The 20,038-nt window shown below is 35.6% G+C and overlaps 1 protein-coding gene across 1 annotated transcript in view; it reads right to left on the bottom strand.

Annotated features, from left to right (window-relative positions):
* Positions 1-20,038, bottom strand: part of CEP85L (centrosomal protein 85 like) — a 140,197-nt gene that overhangs the window by 110,734 nt on the left and 9,425 nt on the right. Inside the window, exon 2 of the mRNA XM_066373380.1 lies at positions 10,195-10,356. Coding sequence (XP_066229477.1) covers positions 10,195-10,356 — 162 coding nt within the window. The remainder of the gene's footprint in view (positions 1-10,194; positions 10,357-20,038) is intronic.

The following is a 20,038-nucleotide window of genomic DNA, read 5'->3' as shown; positions in this document are numbered from 1 at the left end:
AAATTATGTTTATCTTTATGCTTTTCTAAATGTGCATTTATCTTTTTACAGAGGAAATGGTAGAAAAAATACATACAGCAGTTGACATTAAAGAAATGTTTTATAATCTTTTTTAATTTCTTTTTATTTTCATTTTTTATTTATATGACAGAATTTCTGGTTAAAGATCCTTGGCTGAGTTCATAAAGTTATAATCTCTCCCTCCCAGGGCCCAATGAACTGACAGGAAAGTAATATGGTAGAAATTCATGACAATGAACTACATAGGATCATCAGTAAAAGAAATTAATACAAAATACTAGAAGCTAGAAAATGAAGAAGTAGGACAGAAGAATACACAACATATAACACAGAATTGGGAATGGAGCACAGGGAGTTCCTCTGTCTGGGGGAGAATCAAAGAGGCTGTAACCTCAGAAATACAGGTACAGAAGCACGCTACAAACAAGAACCTTAACTGAAAATCTGTACTTATTGTGTCACTGAGCAAAACTAAACCCATACCAGTACCTACCAGTCCTTATTCCATGATACAAACAATAAACCAAAAATAAAGCTGAAGTATAGACATAAAACTGTGAGGGTGGCAGTTGCAGTATCACTGTTTCAGCAAGTTATCTGGGGAAACTTCCTAGGAAGGAGAACTTTGGGGAAAGAGACATCAAAAAAGTAAGAGATCATTGAAAGACCAGAATCATTGTTAAAGCAATGATAATGCAAAGAAATGCACTAAGCAATTTAAACATCATGTTATTGAATCTTCATAATACATAAAAAAGAATTATCTCCAATACAGAGATTAAAAAACCGAGGCTCAAAGAAATGAAAAGTTATTCAAGGTTGCACCGATATTTAAGTGATAAAAGGTTTAAACAAAGCTTAAGCTCTTATTATGCATAGTCATTTCACCTTCTGGGAAATAGTTTACTCACTTATATAATGGTCTCATTAGTTATATTATCTGTAAAGACCCATATACTGCTAACACTATGACTATTACCAAAAACTATAAAAGTTATAGTTCTACTTATTGTTAAAAAAAATTCCATCAGTGTGCCTGAAAGCTTGAAAAAGAACATCCATTCTTTAATTTTTTTTAATATTTTAGAAATATCACTAGCTTCTAACTGAAAGCAATGCCCTTAAAATAAATTTTTTTAGAGATGACAAATTTTAACATTTAGGGAAAATTAAAATTTTTTGGTTTAGTTTTTACTTCTTTTCTGAAATTAACTTCTTTCTTTAGTATATCAGCTTTCTCTTAAGGGACTTTGAAACCAACTTTAATAGTAATATGCATAGAATACAATTCTAAAATGATATTTCAGATCAATCAAGTAAAGAACTCCACTACACAGCTGTCAATACACCAACTTTATTCCAATGGCCCAATATAAATGATAATACTTAAAAACAGATTTACAATAAAAGCAATAATTTTAAGAGTGTCCATTCAAAAACTAAAGTAAGAGTGTGAAAATAAGATTTAAAATTTTAAATTTAGAAAAGGTAAAGACAAGAGTTAAAGAAATACAAGTAAGCCCTGGCCGGTTGGCTCAGTGGTAGAGTGTCGGCCTGGCATACAGGAGTCCCAGGTTCGATTCCCGGCCAGGGCACCCAGGAGAAGCGCCCATCTGCTTCTCTACCCCTCCCCCTCTCCTTCCTCTCTGTCTCTCTCTTCCCCTCTCGCAGCCAAGGTTCCATTGGAGCAAAGTTGGCCCGGGCACTGAGGATGGCTCTGTGGCCTCTGCCTCAGGCGCTAGAATGGCTCTGGTTGCAACAGAGCAACGCCCCAGATGGGCAGAGCATCGCCCCCTGGTGGGCATGCCGGGTGGATCCCAGTCAGGTGCATGCAGGAGTCTGTCTGACTGCCTCCCCGTTTCCAACTTCAGAAAAATACAAAAAAAAAAAAAAAAAAAAAAAAAAAAAAGAATGGGAAAAGAAGAAATACAAGTATTTCATGTTTAAATTCTTTTCATCTTTCAATATAACAAAAGAACACTTGCCTTAGATTATTTTTTGCAATTCACATACCTATTTATTTGCTCCTTTATCACCTTGTCTATATTTCCTCCTTTTCCTTGAGTTGAATGTTTTAGATAGTCAACTGATATTAGATGCAAGACTTTAATGAAATTAGTATTCCACATAGTTGCTAGAAAAGTTGACAGATACTAGTAAATAAGATTTTGTTAATAGTCATAAAAAAATGTTATACTGAGAAGATGTTAAAAACAACTTCCCTATCCATACCACCAAGAGCAACTAAAAGTCCTGGACAGTATAATATAAACCAAACATAAGACACTGAAAGTTGGGAAGAAGGCAACAAATTGGCTAGAAATCTCAGGACCCAAGGAATAAGACAGTGGTAAATTCCTTGGGTTGTCTTTTTGCATTATATCTCCTAGAACTGAAGCTAAAAAAATCAGCAACACAAATGAAACAAAAGGCACAGCCCAAAAAAGTCCCAAACAAAGCCTGTTCTCCCTAAACAATGGACCAGGAAAGAGGAAGCCAAACAACACAGAAAATTTTCAGACAGCAACCGCTCTTCTCCAGCCAACCATTAAAGAAAAAACTGCAGCCCTATCTCCACCCATGCCAACAAAAGCCAACTTTACCAATCTGTAACAAAATATCCTAATAGCCCCCCTAGGCTAGTATCAAAGAAGGACAAATAGGGAAATAGGACTTTCATTTCTGTTTGGCACTATGAAGTCCACCATGTACACACACTCAGGTTGTATCAGTGGTGATCACAGGAAAAACCTAAACTTCCACCCACAACCAGCAGTAACAAGGTATTTGCCTCCTAACTTCCAGGTACCAACCAAGGCCAAGTGAAGAATCTGAACTTCTAGTCCACCTAGCAGTAAGGAAACAGTGTCTCTGCCCCTTTCATTTGCTAACAAAACACTAGCTAAGTATACCAGCTAACAGAAAAGGTTAAAATATATAAATAAACATGTATAATAATTTTGTGTTTACTTATATGTTGGGGACCGAATAAATAAACAGGGTATTTTTGCACACTGGATAGATGTGCTGGGCCCAACCCCCACCTCACTGCCTACTTAAAAAAGAGCTACACCTGATTCTCATTTGTCGCACCCATGTTCTCCAGAAGAGGCTGGAAGCTCATTTCTTATTAGTGTCAAGTTGGATTTGAATGGTATGGTGTGGGTTGTCTTTGAGTTGCCTTGGAAACTTAATTGAACTGCTAATGGACTATGTTTTTCCCATGAATAAGGGCGGATGTGCTTTTGGGAGCAGTTACCTTACAGCTGAGGAACAGTAGAGACTGTTCACGGTGGTGTCCTCCCGAACCCATATATATATAGATATATATATATATAGATATATATATCTATATATATATATATCTTAAAGTCCCTGTCTATCATTTATTTCAATTCCATACCTTTTCCTGTTCAGGACTCCAGTATATACTTGTAGTGGCTGGACCGCAACACGTATATTAATAAACTTGTCTTTATAAGACATGTAAAAATGTAAATAAATAATATTTATTATTCAGTAAACAAAATAAACCCAGAATTTTGTAACATTACAAAATTCCCCAAATATCAACTAAAAAATCATTTGTCATTCAAAGAACCATTAAGTTCTCAAACTGAATTAAAAAACAAAAACTCAATAGATGCCAATACCAATGTAAGAGAACTGTTATAATTCTGTGACAAATATTTTTAAGGATTCTTCAAAAAACTGATATAATAATAACCATTACAAATATGCCTAAAACAAATGACAAAAGAGAAAGCATTGGCAAAAAATCAGAAGATATAAAGAACCAAAATGAAAATATTAGAACTGAAAAATACAATATTAGAAATAAAAAGCTCATGGGATCACAGAAGGTAAAGGGCTTAGCCAGATTATACATACATAACACATATACAGACAATAGGGTAGCAACAGCCAGAGGGAAGGGGGGACAAGGGGGATGAAATGGGGGTGGAAAGAGACTTTGCATGGGCATTGGGGGGGCACAATGTGGTGTATGTGCAGAAGGTGTTATCAATATATTAAGTGGGACACTTGGAACCATGTCAACAAAATAAATAAAAAATAAAAAATTTTAATTAAATTAAATAAAAAGCTCAGTGGATGGGCTCAACAATAGAAGGGAGAGAACCAAAGAAAAATATCAGTGAACTGGAGCAATCCAAGTTACCCAATATGAACAATAAACAAAAAATAGAAGGAAAAAAGAAGAAACACAGTATCAGAGACCTGTAGTACAAAAAGAAAAGAATTACAAATTTGTGCCATCAGAGTCCTAGAAAGAAAGAAGGAGAGACTGAGAAAGTACTCAAAGAAAATAATGGCTAAAAACTTCCCAAATTTGTAAAGGCAAAAGACTGTATGAATCCCAAACAGGATTAATCTAAAGAAATCTACCTGGTGAGCTGATATATAATTTCTGAAAACTGAAAACAAATTACATATCTTTAAAGTAGCTAGAAGAAAAAAAAAAAGGACTGCAGATCTGTCATCAGAAACCATGGAAGCCTAAAAGAAGTGGCATAATACTTTTCAAGTCCTGAAAGAAAAAAAAATGTCAAACTAAAATTATATATCCAATGATTCAGGAATGAAGGAGAATCAAGATGTTCTCATTAAAAAAAAAAAAAAAAAAAAAAAAAAAGATAATTTGTCACCAGCAAGTGTATCCTGAAAACAATGGCTAAGGAAGTTCTCTAAAAGAATAAGTAAACTTGAAATATCACAAGGAAAAAAAGAAGACAGTATGTAAAAATATCAATAAATCCAATATGCTGTCTCCTCTTGAGTTTCTTTAATTGTTGGACAGTTGAAATAAAAATTGTAACACTGTGTGACATCAGTATAAATATATTTATAGAAATATTTGAAACAATTTTGCTATAAACGGAGGAGGGTACAATGGTATAAAAGAAGGTAAGGTTCTTATACTCCAAACTATTAAAATAAGTTATATTCATATAAATTATGTATATTACATATATACTATATATAATATAAAGTAATTTATAATGTCATACTTAGAACAACCAATAGAAACATTATACAGAGGTACACTTTAAAAACTACAGATAAATCCAAGTAGACTTACAAAATTGTCCAAGTAACCGACAGAAAAACAGGAAAATAAAAACAGAAATAAAGCAAGCAAACAGAATACTTAAACATGAATACATTAATAATTACATTAAATATAAATGGCCTAAATATACCAATTAAAAAATAGACTGGCATTGTTGATTTAAAAACCATGGTCCAAGTGTATCTGTTAAAAGTAATTTACTTCAAGCATAATGATACAAACAAGTGGAAAGTAAAAGAATAGAAAACATATACCATTTAAACAGTAATCAAAAAAAGCACATATGACTATAAAAATAGACTTCAGTACAAAGAAAATTAACAGAGACAGGAGACATTATATAATAAAATAAAGGCTAATCCACCACATAGCAATCCTAAATGTGTATGTACCAAGCAACAGATCTACATAATTTATGAATCAAAACTATAATAGAACTAAAAAGAAAAAAAAATGTACAAATCCCAATTATAGTTGGAACTTTTATAAACTCCTCTCTCAACAGCTGATTGGAAAAATAGTCAAAAGTTATCAAAAATATAGAAAAACTAAACACCACCATCAACAAACGGGATCTAATTGACATTTATAGAACAAAAGATCTGACAAAATACAAATTCTTTTCAAGTGTCCACAAAACATATAGCAAATAGACCACATGCTAGGACCAAAATCAAACCTCAACAAATGTAAAAGAATTGAAATCACAGACTGTGTTTCTAATCACAATGAACTCAAACTTGAAGTAACAGACAACAGGAAAATCTCCAAACACTTCAAAACTAAACAAAGCATTACTTAATAACTTTGGTATCAAAGAGGAAGTCTCAAGGTAAATTAAGAAAATACAATGAATTGAATGAAAATGAAAATACAAAATATTAAAAGTTGTGGAACAGAGCTATAGCAGTGCTGAGAAATTTAATCTCAAAAGAAAAAAAGTTCATATCAAATCAATAATCTCCAATGTTACAAATTTAGAAAAAGAGCAAAATAAATCAAAAGTAGAAAGGATATAATAAAGAGCAGAAATTATTGAAATCAAAATCAGAAAAAAAGAAGCCCTGGCCGGTTGGCTCAGTGGTAGAGCATCGGCCTGGTATGCAGGAGTCCCCGGTTCAATTCCCAGTCAGGGCACACAGGAAAAGCGCCCATCTGCTTCTCCACCCCTCCCCCTCTCCTTCCTCTCTGTCTCTTTCTTCCCCTCCCGCAGCCAAGGCTCCATTGGAGCAAAGTTGGCCCGGGCGCTGGGGGATGGTTCCATGGCCTCTGCCTCAGGCGCTAGAATGGCTCTGGTTGCAACAGAGCAACGCCCCAGATGGGCAGAGCATCGACCCCTGGTGGGCATGCCTCCCCATTTCCAACTTCAGAAAAATAAAAATAAATTAAAAAATAAAAAAAATCAGAAAAAAGAGAAAATGAATAAAACAAAGATCTGATTCTCTGCAAAGATCAATAAAACTGACAAACTGCTACCAAGACGAGAAAAACAAAAAATGAAAGATGATACAAATGACCAATATCAGATATGAAACAGGATTTCACTTCAGAGGCTGCAGACATGAAAGGATTAAGGCAGCGGTTCTCAACCTCTGGGTCGCGAAACCCGGCAGGGGTTGAACGACCAAAACACAGGGGTCGCCTAAAGCCATCGGAAAATACATACTTATTATACATTTTTTAAATAAAATATGTATTTCTGATGGCTTTAGGCGACCCCTGAGTTTTGGTCATTGGAACCCCGCCGGGGTCGCGACCCACAGGTTGAGAACCGCTGGCTTAAGATAATGCTAAAAACAACCCTACACACATAAAGTTGACAACCTAGACAAAGTAGACTACTTCCCTCATTACCCCCCAAAAAACTACCACTTGTCCAACTTCAAAGAGATTGTTTGAATACCCCTAATAACTATTAAGGATATTGAATTGATTATTTTTAAAACTATGAAAGAAGAAATCTCTAGGCCCAGATGATTTCACTAAAGAATTCTACCAAACACTGGGGAAGAATTAACACTATTCTACACAATCTCTTCCCAATGCATTTATAAGGCTAATATTATCCTGATATCAAAATCAGAAAAGACACTAACCCCTTCCAAAAAAAAGTACAAACCAACATCCCTTATGGATACACACACACACATACACACACACACAAATCCCTAAATAAAATATTAACACGCATATTACGCTGAATATTAAGTATTCAGCAATTTGTAAAAAGAATTATACATTTTCACCACTTGACCAGGCAGTGGCGCAGTGGATAGAGCATCAGACTGAGATGCAGAGGACCCAGGTTTGAAACCCCGAAGTCACCGGCTTGAGCACAGGCTCACCAGCTTCAGCGCAGGGTCACTGGCTTGAGAATGGGATCATAGACTTGACCCCATCGTTGTTGGCTTGAGCCCAAGGTCACTGGCTTTAGCAAGGGGTCACTCACTCTGCTGTAGCCTCCCAGTTAAGGCACATAGAAGAAAGCAATCAATGAACAAATAAGGAGCCACAATGAAGAACTGATGCTTCTCATCTCTCTCTCTTCCTGTCTGTCTGTCCCTCTCTCTGTCTCTCTGTCTCTGAATGAATTATACATTATGACCAAATAGAGCTGAATGCTGGCTCAATATCTGAAAAGTCAAGCAATGAAATTTACTACCATGTGCACAAGCTAAAGAAGAATATCATATATCACCTGACCAGGTGGTGGCACAGTGGATAGAGCATCGGACTGGGATGCCGAGGACCCAGGTTCGAGACTCCAAGGTCGCCAGCTTGAGCATGGGCTCATCTGGTTTGAGCAAGGCTCACCAGCTTGGACCCAAGGTCGCTGGCTCGAGCAAGGGGTCACTCAGTCTGCTGTAGCCCTACAATCAAGGCACATATGAGAAAGCAATCAATGAACAACTGAAGTGCCACAACGAGAAACTGATGATTGATGCTTCTCATCTCTCTCCGTTCCTGTCTGTCCCTATCTATCCCTCTCTCTGACTCTCTCTCTGTAAAAACAAAAAAAAAAAAGAATATCATATATCAATTGATACAGAACAAGTATTTGCAAAATCCAATAAACATTCATTATTTTAAATTCTCTCAGCAAAGTAAGAGTAGAGAGGAACTTCCTCCCTCCAACTGATAAATGGCATCTACAAAATACAGCTAAGAGCTGTTATACAACTACTTAACAGTAGAATGAAGAAATGTTTTATCTGTAAAACCAGGAAAAAGGCAAGAAGATTCCTTCTAAGAAATCACTGAACCTAAAAGTAGTCTTAGGGACATCTAAACACACACGCCATAAAAAATTAACTCAAAATGAATCATGGACTTAAATGGAAAACATAAAGTGATAAAACTTTTAGGAAAAATAAAAGTAACTTCAAAATCTGGGTCTAGGCAATGATTTCTTAGACTTGACCCCAATGCACAATCCATATAGGAAAAATTTCAAATACTTGACTTCATCAAATTTAAAACTTTTGCTCTGCAAAAGACACTGTGAGAGGATGAAAAGACAAGCTACAGAGTGGAAGAAAATATTTGCAAGCCACAGAGGCAACAAAGGATTAATATCTAAAATACATAAACTTTCAAACAGCAAAAAAAAAAGAATCCAATTAGAACATGAGTAAGACATGAAGAGACACTTCACCAAAGAAAATACACAGATGGCAAATAAGTATGTGAAAAAATGTTCAACATTATTAATCTTCAAAGAATTGAAATTAAAACCACAATAAGAGATTGCTTCATTCCTATGAGCCTAAAATTTGAAAACCACAAAATGCTAGCAAGGATAAAGAGAAAATTGGATTACTCATACTAATCCATTTCTTTCCATTACTAATATAAAAAGAAATGTCGCTCTGAAAAATTGTGTGACAGTTTCTTTAAAAACTAAGCATGTAACTACCATATGACCAGTAATTGCATAGATATTTACCACAGAGAAATAAAGATATAAGTACACACAAAAACCTGTATATGACTGCTTGTAGCAGCTTTATCCCTAATAGAAAAAAACTAGAAACAATCCAATGTCATTCAATGGGTATATGGTTAAGTAAAAGATGGTCTATATAATACCACCATTGCTGTATACATACTACTCAGCAATAAAAGGAATAAATTGTTGATAGGCACAGCAACCTGGATGAAACTCCAGTGAAAAAACACAATTCCAAAGGGCTATGCACTGTATAATTGCACTTATCCAGCATTCTAAAAATGACAAAATTATAGAAACGGAGGTTGGTTCACCCTGGTCAGCTGGTTCAGCAGCAGAACATCGGCCCAGCATGTGGAAGTCGTGAGTTCAATCCCTAGTCAGGGCACACAAGAGAAGTGACCAATTGCTTCTCCACCGCTCACCTTCCACTTTTCCCTCTCTCTCTTCCCCTTCCACAGCAATGGCTCAGTTGGAGCAAGTTGGCCCAGGATGCTGAGATGGCTCCATTGCCTCACCTCAGACACTAAAATAGCTCAGTTGCCGAGCAACAGAGCAAAGGCCCCAGATGCACAGAGCATCACCCCATAGGAGGCTTGCTGGGTGGATCTTGGTTGGGGCACATGCAGGAGTCTGTCTCTCTGTCTCCCCACTTCTTACTTAAGAAAAATTTAAAACAAAATTTTAAAAAATTATAGATTGGGATATATGGTTTGCAGAAGTTAAGGAGGAAGGGAAAGTGGTGTACAAGCAACATGAGCTATTCTCTGGTGAAAGAAATGTTTTTTATTTTGACTATATCAATGTTAATATCCTGGTTGTGACACTGTACCGTAGGTTTGTAAGATATAACCGTAAGGGGTGTGCACAGAATCTCTATTATTTTTTAAAATTACATTTGAACCTATAATTTATTCAAAATTTAAAATTTAGTTGAAAAAGTGAATGAAAGTAAAACTAATATGATCAGAGGGACAGTTTCACTTGATATATAACAACACTGAGCATCATTAAATAATCAAACACTACTTTTAAATTTCTTAGTTTGAAAAAATAAAACATATCCCTTGAATATTCTCAATTCAATCATTCTCTGAATAGTCATGTCCGAAAACGAAGAATTTTAGCTCACCTTCCACGCTGTCAGAACAGGAGGTTCCAATGCCAGTGTCACCACTGTCAGAAGCTATACTGTGTCTCCTGATGTGGTTACTCCGATGGCTGGATGGAACAGCTGTGGCCTGCCACAATGACTCACTACCAGGTAACCATACTGATGAGGAATAATCGGGGCCTACAAAGAAAAATGTGCAGATATTAACACATTTATAATTTCTATGAGTAGATAGAAGATGGCTTTTTTTGACCTGGTAAGAAAATGTACATGAGGTTATATTCTGCCCAAAATAATTAAAATAGATCAGTGATAGCTAAGATTCAACAAATAAACCTACATACCACATGCATGTAAATTCAGTGCTGATTCAGCAGCGTCTTCTGGCTGTAGGGCTCTGATATGTGTATATAGATACATACTGCTCTCTTATTTAAAATGCCAACTTTATCACCTACCTGGAAATGTCAACACTCTTCTCTGGAATTCCCCGCACAGTCATTAGGTGAGAACTGGGATTCAGATAAAGTCTAACTGAATCATACTGCAGGGCAAAGTAAGTAGAATTGCTCGTGGAAAATTTTTTAAAAATCTATTTTTTCTACAATATCCTAACCACTTAATATTTAAAATTATTTTGTATTATAATTAATTGCTTTTATTTCTTTAGTTATCTCTTGATAAATGTTTAACACCACAGCATCTTACCGGCTCTTTGCTCAAATTTCCCTTTTGAGTTAGATTAAATAATTATTTTTTAGCTAATTTTCACTCTTGAATATTCTATTTGAACTTTATTTTCACTTATGGTGTCCATTTTACTTAATTTTTATTTGCCTTCCCCTAATTTGTTTATCAGTTTACTTTTTGCTCACATCATTCTTCTGTTGTCTTTTGCAATGCCAATCAAAGTTTACCCACGGGCCAGTGCCCATTGTCAACTATTCATTACTAGGTCATGAAAGTTAGGTGCAGGGATGAAGAATAAGAATTTAGAACTTTTTATAGCGATTTAAGAGAACAATTTTAAATCTGTTGAGTTTAATATAAAAACTATACAAGCATATATGTTTATTAAGGGCTAAAAAAGTGCTTCGCCAATTGGAGCCTATAATCTTACCCGTCAGAGTTTAAAAGTTATGTATAAAAATTTTGGACTTTCATTTTAATGACACTCTTTAAAAAATTAATAAGTACATTACAGATGATGAGCTACTTAAAGCAGATTATTTTCACCTAATTTCAATGTCACTGTATCTGTCTGGCTACCTTAAAACAGATTTATTTCAACATAATTTCAATGTCCCATTGCGTTTTATGTTTGCAACCGCAGTTACCTGTAAGTAAAGAGCAAATAAGATACTGGGCACCTATCATCATGATGTGAAATAGGCTATCTTTACAGAATTACCATGTCACACACAAAATGGGCATACAAGGAGCCGCTTTTAGCAGTTTAAACTTAAGTATCACAGCCTGACCAGGCGGTAGCGCAGTGGATAGAGCATCGGACTGGGATGCGGAGGACCCAGGTTTGAGACCCCGAGGTTGCCAGCTTGAGCACGGGCTCATCTGGTTTGAGCAAAGCTCACCAGCTTGGACCCAAGCTCGCTGGCTCAAGCAAGGGGTTACTCGGTCTGCTGTAGCCCCCTGGTCAAGGCACATATGAGAAAGCAATCAATGAACAACTAAGATGTCGCAATGAAAAACTGATGATTGATGCTTCTCATCTCTCTCTGTTCCTGTCTGTCTGTCCCTATCTTTCCCTCTCTCTGACTCTGTCTCTAAAAAAAAAAAAAAAAAACAAATAAACTTAAGTATCACAAATGACAAATGTCCATAAAATTATTTACATTTTTTACCATACTTTTAGTATCAATATTAAAATAAAAAACACATTAATAATAAACCAGAACTAAAACTATTTTCTACCAATATTAATCCCAATATGAAAGATTTAGTTTAAATAAAAAAGGCTACATTAGTATGACTGAGTTTTTATTTATATTCATTTACAAATTAAATTAATTTGGGTTTTATAGATGTATAAAGTATGTAAGTAGTCTTAAAAGTTATATACACTTAAATTAACTCAAATTTTAAAATACTGACCTCAGAGACATTTTTACTAGCATTGATGTCTAGAATAACCACTTAAAGCTGCTAATCCTCCCTCATACTGGAACTGACCTTAATTCATCTGAGTAAGCACCCACACATTAAAACACCAGGTGAAAGTATTCTGACTATAATTTATACCAGGGAGTCTCAACTTTTTCAACTCATGGCACATACAAACTTATTACTAAAATTCTGTGTCACACCAAAAAATGTGAATGTATGAGGTGATGAATAGGTTACCTCTGGTGAAAATCCTTTCACTTATATCAAATCCACATTCACACTATAATATAATTTTGTCAATTATATCTCAATAAAGTTATGGAAAGAAAAGATCCATTGTTTGAAGGAGTGAAGTTATAGACAAAAGAATGTACCTAAAGCAGTATTTCTAATAAGAAAAATTACAAATAAATTCAAAAGGGACAAAGCAACAGAACTTTAGCTATTAAAATAATGAAGAAAATTATGTTGCCAATCTAACAAAATACAAAATTTAATGGGAAATCTTTATTATATGCGGCTTAAGTGTCTGTTTGTCGCCAATAGCTTATTAGTTGCTTGCGTAACTGTACTAGCCAATGGGGTGAAGTTGCCATGGCATTCAAATAGTCCCGCCTTCTGGCATGCCACCTCACAAATTAAGGTTAAAGATTAGAGCAATTATTATGCTGTTAAGAAATCTTAACACCAGAAGGGGTTTTTGCAATGGTACAAGACTAGAGGTTCTCCAATTGAAAAATAATGTCATAATAGCTAAGTCTTTGGCTCCTCTAAAGGTGAAATACATGTAATTCCAAGAATTGATTTGGCTCCATCTCAAACAGGGTTGCCGTTTCAATTGAGACGTAGACAATTTCCTGTAAAACTTGCCTTTGCTATGACCATCAATAAGTCTCAGGGCCAAACGCTTAAGCGTGTTGGCATTTTTTTACCTGAGCCTGCATTTGGACACGGTCAACTTTATGTTGCCTGTTCAAGAGTTCGTGAAAGAACGGACGTAAAATTAAAAATAATTGATGGCTCAGTGGTAGAGCGTCGGCCTGGCGTGCAGAAGTCCCGGGTTCGATTCCCAGCCAGGGCACACAGGAGAAGCACCCATCTGCTTCTCCACCCCTCCCCCTCTCCTTCCTCTCTGTTTCTCTCTTCCCCTCCCGCAGCCAAGGCTTCATTGGAGCAAAGATGGCCCGGGCACTGGGGATGGCTCCTTGGCCTCTGCCCCAGGTGCTAGAGTGGCTCTGGTCGCAACAGAGCGATGCCCCGGAGGGGCAGAGCATCGCCCCCTGGTGGGCAGAGCGTTGCCCCCTGGTGGGCATGCCAGGTGGATCCCGGTCGGGCACATGCGGGAGTCTGTCTGACTGTCTCTCCCCGTTTCCGGCTTCAGAAAAATACAGGAAAAAAATAATAATAATTCATGGTCCTCTGCAAGGCGAGCTTAAAGATGATGGAAAGATCTACACAAGAAATGTTGTGTACAAAGAGATCTTTGACATGTGAATTAACATTTTATTATTTAAATCACCTTTATTTATTGAGCTAGTGGTGGCTCTTAAGAAATGTACCACCAGTGGTTTCCTTCATTGCACTCTACTTTAAGCAATTAAGCAAGTAGAAGGGGGAAAACCCTGTGGGGCAGTAAGCAAAGGGGCATCCTTGCCGCCTGCCCTGGGTAATTCAGTTTGAATTAGCAGACGCCTTTGCACAAATCATTTTAATTACAATTTATAATATCTAGAACAGCGGTCATTTCGTATGACCGCCGGGCTTTCTAGTTCACAAATAACCTCAGATTTCATATTGTCTAGGAATTACATCTCTGAACTCTCTCTCTTTTTTTATTGTCTCTAATGTAGCACCCACTACATCAAACTGGAGTTATCAGTTCATGTATCTGCCTCTTTTCAGACTGAAGTAATATTCAAAGACCATATGCTCCAGATCTTATTCAGTGTTGCAGCCAGCATACACAAAAGATTCAGACAGACAAAGAATGCACAGAGCAACTGGAAAATAGTACTCAGTTTTCTCTTGATGGTAGAGTTTACATTGATAATGGGGGGGGGGTAATTTTTTTGAAAATGTTTAACCTCTACCACTAATAAACCAAGAAATTTACTCATTTATTGTAAGCACTTCTTATTCTATATCTATGTTAAGTAACTATTAATAAAAGTCTTTGGCGATATTTTTCCAGGAATGGATAGAAAACTTATTTGATCTGGTACAGAACAAAGTGAAACCTTCAAACCTATAAGTCAAACTACCATAATTTTATGTGTTCAAAAATACAAAAATTATATATTAATGTACATAATATGAATTAGATATGTAAACTTCAAAGGAAAATGATTTCTTCAAATCCAAAATAAAGAACTGAGAACAGACTGGTTCTTTGTTTTGGTTATTAAAGCTGTAGGAGATTCTACCAGAAAACAGCAACTAACGTACTTTGACAAAAGACCACTATGGTCCTTTTTCTAGGAAGACATCTTCATCACTAAAGCATTAAGTCCGATTACATCAGACAAATCACTGGCTCAATCAATGGGGAAAACAGGCATCCTATTTCAAACATATTCTTTTAAATTAGTAGGGTATTTTAATTTGTTTATGAGGATATCACAATGATTCTTTTTTTGCCAAACTTTTTCTTTAAAAAAAGCAAAGCAATTCATTCAGATTTCTCAAAATGACAATAGTATAACAAAATGATAGAATTATCTATATAAATTGATCTCCTCCAGCCTGAACTCAGATTTGTCTTAACCTTAAATAGGCTTAAAAAAAAGATCCAATATATTCTATGTACCTAAAATACTGATGATAATTAACTAATGTCATGAATAAAAAATATTCTAATCATTATTTTAAGACTGAATGCATTTAATCTGAGAATAGTATGTCTTGTCTCTATTCAAGTCAATCCAGAATCACAATAGCAGTAAAAACTAGCTGTGAAATATGTTCACTAGGTGATATAAGAAGGGAAATTTTGTCTAATTTTTTTTTTTCATTTTTCCGAAGCTGGAAACGGGGAGGCAGTCAGACAGACTCCCGCATGCGCCCAACCGGGATCCACCCGGCATGCCCACCAGGGGGCGATGCTCTGCCCCTTGGGGCGTCGCTCTGTTGCAACCAGAGCCAGTCTAGCGCCTGAGGCAGAGGCCACAGAGCCATCCCCAGCGCCCGGGCCATCTTTGCTCCAATGGAGCCTCGCTGCGGGAGGGGAAGAGAGAGATAGAGAGGAAGGAGAGGGGGAGGAGTGGAGAAGCAAATGGACGCCTCTCCTGTGTGCCCTGGCCGGGAATCGAACCCGGGACTTCTGCACGCCAGGCCGACGCTCTACCGCTGAGCCAACCGGCCAGGGCCTTGTCTAATATTTTTATGACTATGTTACTGATGTGTGCTATGCACTTTAAAACAACTTAAGAGTCTCTGGAAATAATGTCTTACTTAGGTCCTATCATATTAACGTAATTGAATGACTGTAAAATCAGTTCTCTGCTAGAACAAAGACAGAGCACATGTGTAAGAAGAGCCAAGATCCCAAAATAGCATTCTAACTTCTCTTTGGAAGGCAGTATGTTACATTTTTAATATCAACTTCAATTCTTTTACACAGAATATTAATGCCCAAAGATAACTTATTTAAAAATTCACACTGAAAATACAGGAAGATTACATTTAAAAAAAGAATTAGTTTATTACATTTATTTTCTCTCTGAAGCTGTTTTTAAAATTGGAAGCAAAAAATGCATACAATATCAGGTCTTCTACAATATGCTAATATACCTGTAACTACATTTAGAATAACTAATGTTAGTTTTAATGACAATTCTAATCCAAAAGAAAATAAAAATAAGACCACTGACAAAGCAGATTTACACTTTTATATAAAAAGCTATATACTACAAATCATAAATACAAACTGCTGTGTTTTCAAAATGCAGCTTATCACCCATTCAGTTAATTGAAACCAACCTTTTTAAATAAAAGTGAACAGAACAAAAGAATCAAAGCACACTAACCCTTCTATGACATAAGATGCAGTAATCTCACATTTATAACATCTGTGAAATGTTAGCTAGGACACAGTACTTCTGCACGAAGTTCAGAACAGTGACCTTCAATTGCTCATCTCTACCATCAGTAGAAACTAATGTACAACTAACTTAAGAAGAATAACAAATTCAAAGAATATAACCAAAAAAAATCTCCTTTCCTTCACCCAATATACCTAATCAGTTTCTGAAACTGTTCAGCCCATTTCAGAAGCACTAATTGAATCGGACCCCTCCTCTCCATCCCCGCTGTCACAGATCATACCTTTTGGCTGGACTGCTGCAAAGTCTTCCTGCTAGAGTAACTTCCACAAGAGCCAGCCTCTACCCCAGGGTCAGAATTATCTTCTTAAAATCAAATATATTTGTCATTCTCCTGCTTGCATAGGTCTGTGGGTTCCTTACTGAGTATCAAATAAAACTCAAACTCACTAATTTTGGCAAGCTTCTTTATTAACTGGCAGCTTTGTTTTCTAATACTTTGCAAATGTTACCTCCTTCATTATGGCTCCGATACACACACTCTCCAGCGACACATACCTAATGACTGCCTTCAAATAGATTAGGTTCTTTCCTGACTCCACGCTATATATATATATATATCCCTTCTCTACCTTCTTTAGGAGTCCCAGTACAGAATTAACTTGCTCTGATGTTTTCTGATTCCTCCAGGTTGCATTAAATAACTACTACTTTGTGCTCTCCCACTATAGCATTCAAAATTCTACATTTAGTAAATTAACAGTATTTACTAAATTAAATTAACCCATCTATATATGACTTTGTTCTTCATAACCAAACTGGGAACACTGAAAGACAATTTTTTTCCTCCTCTTTTTAGTCTTTAGCACAGAGCTGCACAGTTAGGCAGGGTCTCAATAAATGTCATTATTTCCCAGTGAGTACCCAATAGATGTTCATGGTATAAAATTAAATTTTTGGTAGCCTTATAATTAGATCTAAAAAATATTCTTCCATTTAGAAGAAGGAGGTTCTTTTATTTGGTGGTTGTTTATTTTTAAGTCCAAGGGATTTTAAACTAGCCCTTGAGCTAGTTTCATTTAAGTATCTATTTAAAGATCAGTAAATATTTTCCAAAGCAGCCAAAAATATACTAATAGTTATAAATGGTTAAAGGAGTTTATAGCCAAAATTCCTAATAAATATGGGAAAACAATCTCCAGTAGGGCCAAAAGACAAAAAAAGTAATAAAAAATAAAGAGAACATTAAAAACATTTTAAAATAGTTATATTAATAGTAATCACAAAAAAAAAAAACCAGAAAAATCTTGTACTACACTGGAGACTCTCTAGCTAAGATGGGAGAAATTTAATATAGTGATATTTCTTTACCCAGTTCTCCATTGCATTTCGGTTCTGTTTATCTCTAGGGTGACCCTAATAGTCTTCATTTCTTTTTCTTTTATTATAAAGTTAATAGTATAGCTTAGTAGAAAAGAACGTGGACTGTGTAATCAGGCAGCCTGAGTTCAGGTTCTATGTACCACTGCTTACCAGGAACGAGACCTTCAGTAACTCACAACCAATCTCTGCCTCAACTTCTTCATATGTAAAAGAAAAAAATTATACTACCTATTTTATAGAGTTGTTGTGGTAATTCAATAAATATACAAAAATATTTACAAAGCGGCAGGCATAAAAACAGACACACAGATCAATGTGTTAAAATAAAGGGCCCAGAAATAAATCCATACAAAATGGCCAATTAATTTACTGCAAAGGAGCCAAGAATACACAATGGGGAAAGGATAGCCTCTTCAATACAAGGTGCTGGGAAAACTGGACAGCCTCGTGCAAAAGAATAAAACTGAATCTCTATTTCACACCATACACAAAATCAACTTTAATGGATTAAAGACTTGGACATCATACCTGAAACCATAAAATTCTTAGAAGAAAACATAGGAGGCAAGCTCCATACCATCAGTCTTGGCAGTGATTTTATTGTTTAATTTGACACCAATAGCAAAGGCAGCAGAAGCAAAGCAAAACAAGTAGGACTACATCAAACTAGAAAGCTTCTGCGCAGCAAAGAAAACTACCAAAAAATGCAAAGGCAACCTATGGAATGGGAGAAAATATCTGCAAATACATTGATAAGGGGTTACTATCTAAAAAATATAAAAAACTTATAATAGCAAACAAACAAACAAACAATATGATTAAAAACAGGCAGAGGTTCTGAACAGGTATTTTCTTCAAAAACATACAAATGGTCATCAAATAAATGAAAAAGTGCTCAACATCACTAAACATCAGGGAAATGCAAATCACACCTGTCAGGATGGCTATTATTAAAAAGTAATAATAAGTATTAGCAAGGATACAAAAAAAAAGAAAATACTTTCATTCAATTGGTAAGCACAGCCACAATGGAAAACAGTATGGAAGTCCCTCAAGAAACTAAAACTAGAACTACCATAAAATCCAGCAATCCCTACTTCAGGGTATATTTAACAAAATCACTATTTCAAAGTGATTTCATCCCCCCCCCCCCCCATGTTCTGCTGCATTATTTACAACAACCAGCCATGGAAACAATGTAAGTGTCCATCAGTAGATGAATGGATAAAAAAATGTGGTGTTTATATATAATGGAATATTATTCAACCATAAAAGGAAATCCTGCCATCTGTGACAATATGGATGGACCTTGAGGGCATTATGCTAAGATAACTATGCCAAAGGAGCACCACAGGAGCACACCTAAATGTGAAATAAAAAAAATAAAAAGCCAACTCACAAAAACAAAGAACAGACTGGTGGTTGCCAAGGACAGAGAATGGGGTGGTCCAAATTATAACTATGTCTGATGATGCTTGTTAACTAAATTTTTTGTAATCATTTTGCAAAATATACATATATCAAATCATTATATTGTACACCTTAATACAATATTATATACAAATTATATCTCAAACTGAAATTAGCTTTCTTGCATTTAAGGATTTAAATCAAACTAAGTAATCAACAGCTAGTATTCTTTGCTTCCTAAAATAAAAATAAAAATGTGGAAGTTCATTCATTAACTACTACAATTAATTTTCAAAACATTACACAAAAGGTATAAAACTATATTCTTCAGATGTGGATCTAAATTCCCTTATTTTCAATTCCAGAATAAAAAGAAAGAGCTTTATATGAGGTTTAAACTAAGTGGGCTCTGGCTGAGGTTTAAATGATCTCAATTAAGAACAATAATCAGATGGATAAATAAGTGGTTCACCTTTCACAGTAAAAGAATGAATTCAAAGCAATAAATATTCACCACGTACTTACTATATAAAACTAGGAACTCAAGAGGGTTAAGGTCACAGCCAGCAGAGGTAAAACTATCTCCTTCTATAAAAAAAATTACATGCTGGTCGATTTCAGTTTGTGATTAGGCCGAAGAGTCCTACCTTCAGTTTACACGAAATGTCTTCAAAAAGTATTTTGGTAGCTATGTGAAATAGGGCCATATATTTCATTTAGTCTCTCACTGCCTTTGTATCTGTTTATAAACTGGAAACAAATAAAGTACCATCTAAACTAATAAGGTTTTGATAAAACTACAAGCATGAGGGAGTATACCTAATGGTATTCCAGAGGGATTTACCTTTGCTTTTGAATATAACTATTTAATAATATCAACTAATAGAGAAAACACTCTACATCAG

Source organism: Saccopteryx leptura, chromosome 3 (assembly GCF_036850995.1).
Source record: "Saccopteryx leptura isolate mSacLep1 chromosome 3, mSacLep1_pri_phased_curated, whole genome shotgun sequence".
In the NCBI taxonomy this organism is placed as follows: domain Eukaryota; kingdom Metazoa; phylum Chordata; class Mammalia; order Chiroptera; family Emballonuridae; genus Saccopteryx; species Saccopteryx leptura.
This window is presented reverse-complemented; position numbering and strand designations above follow the sequence as displayed.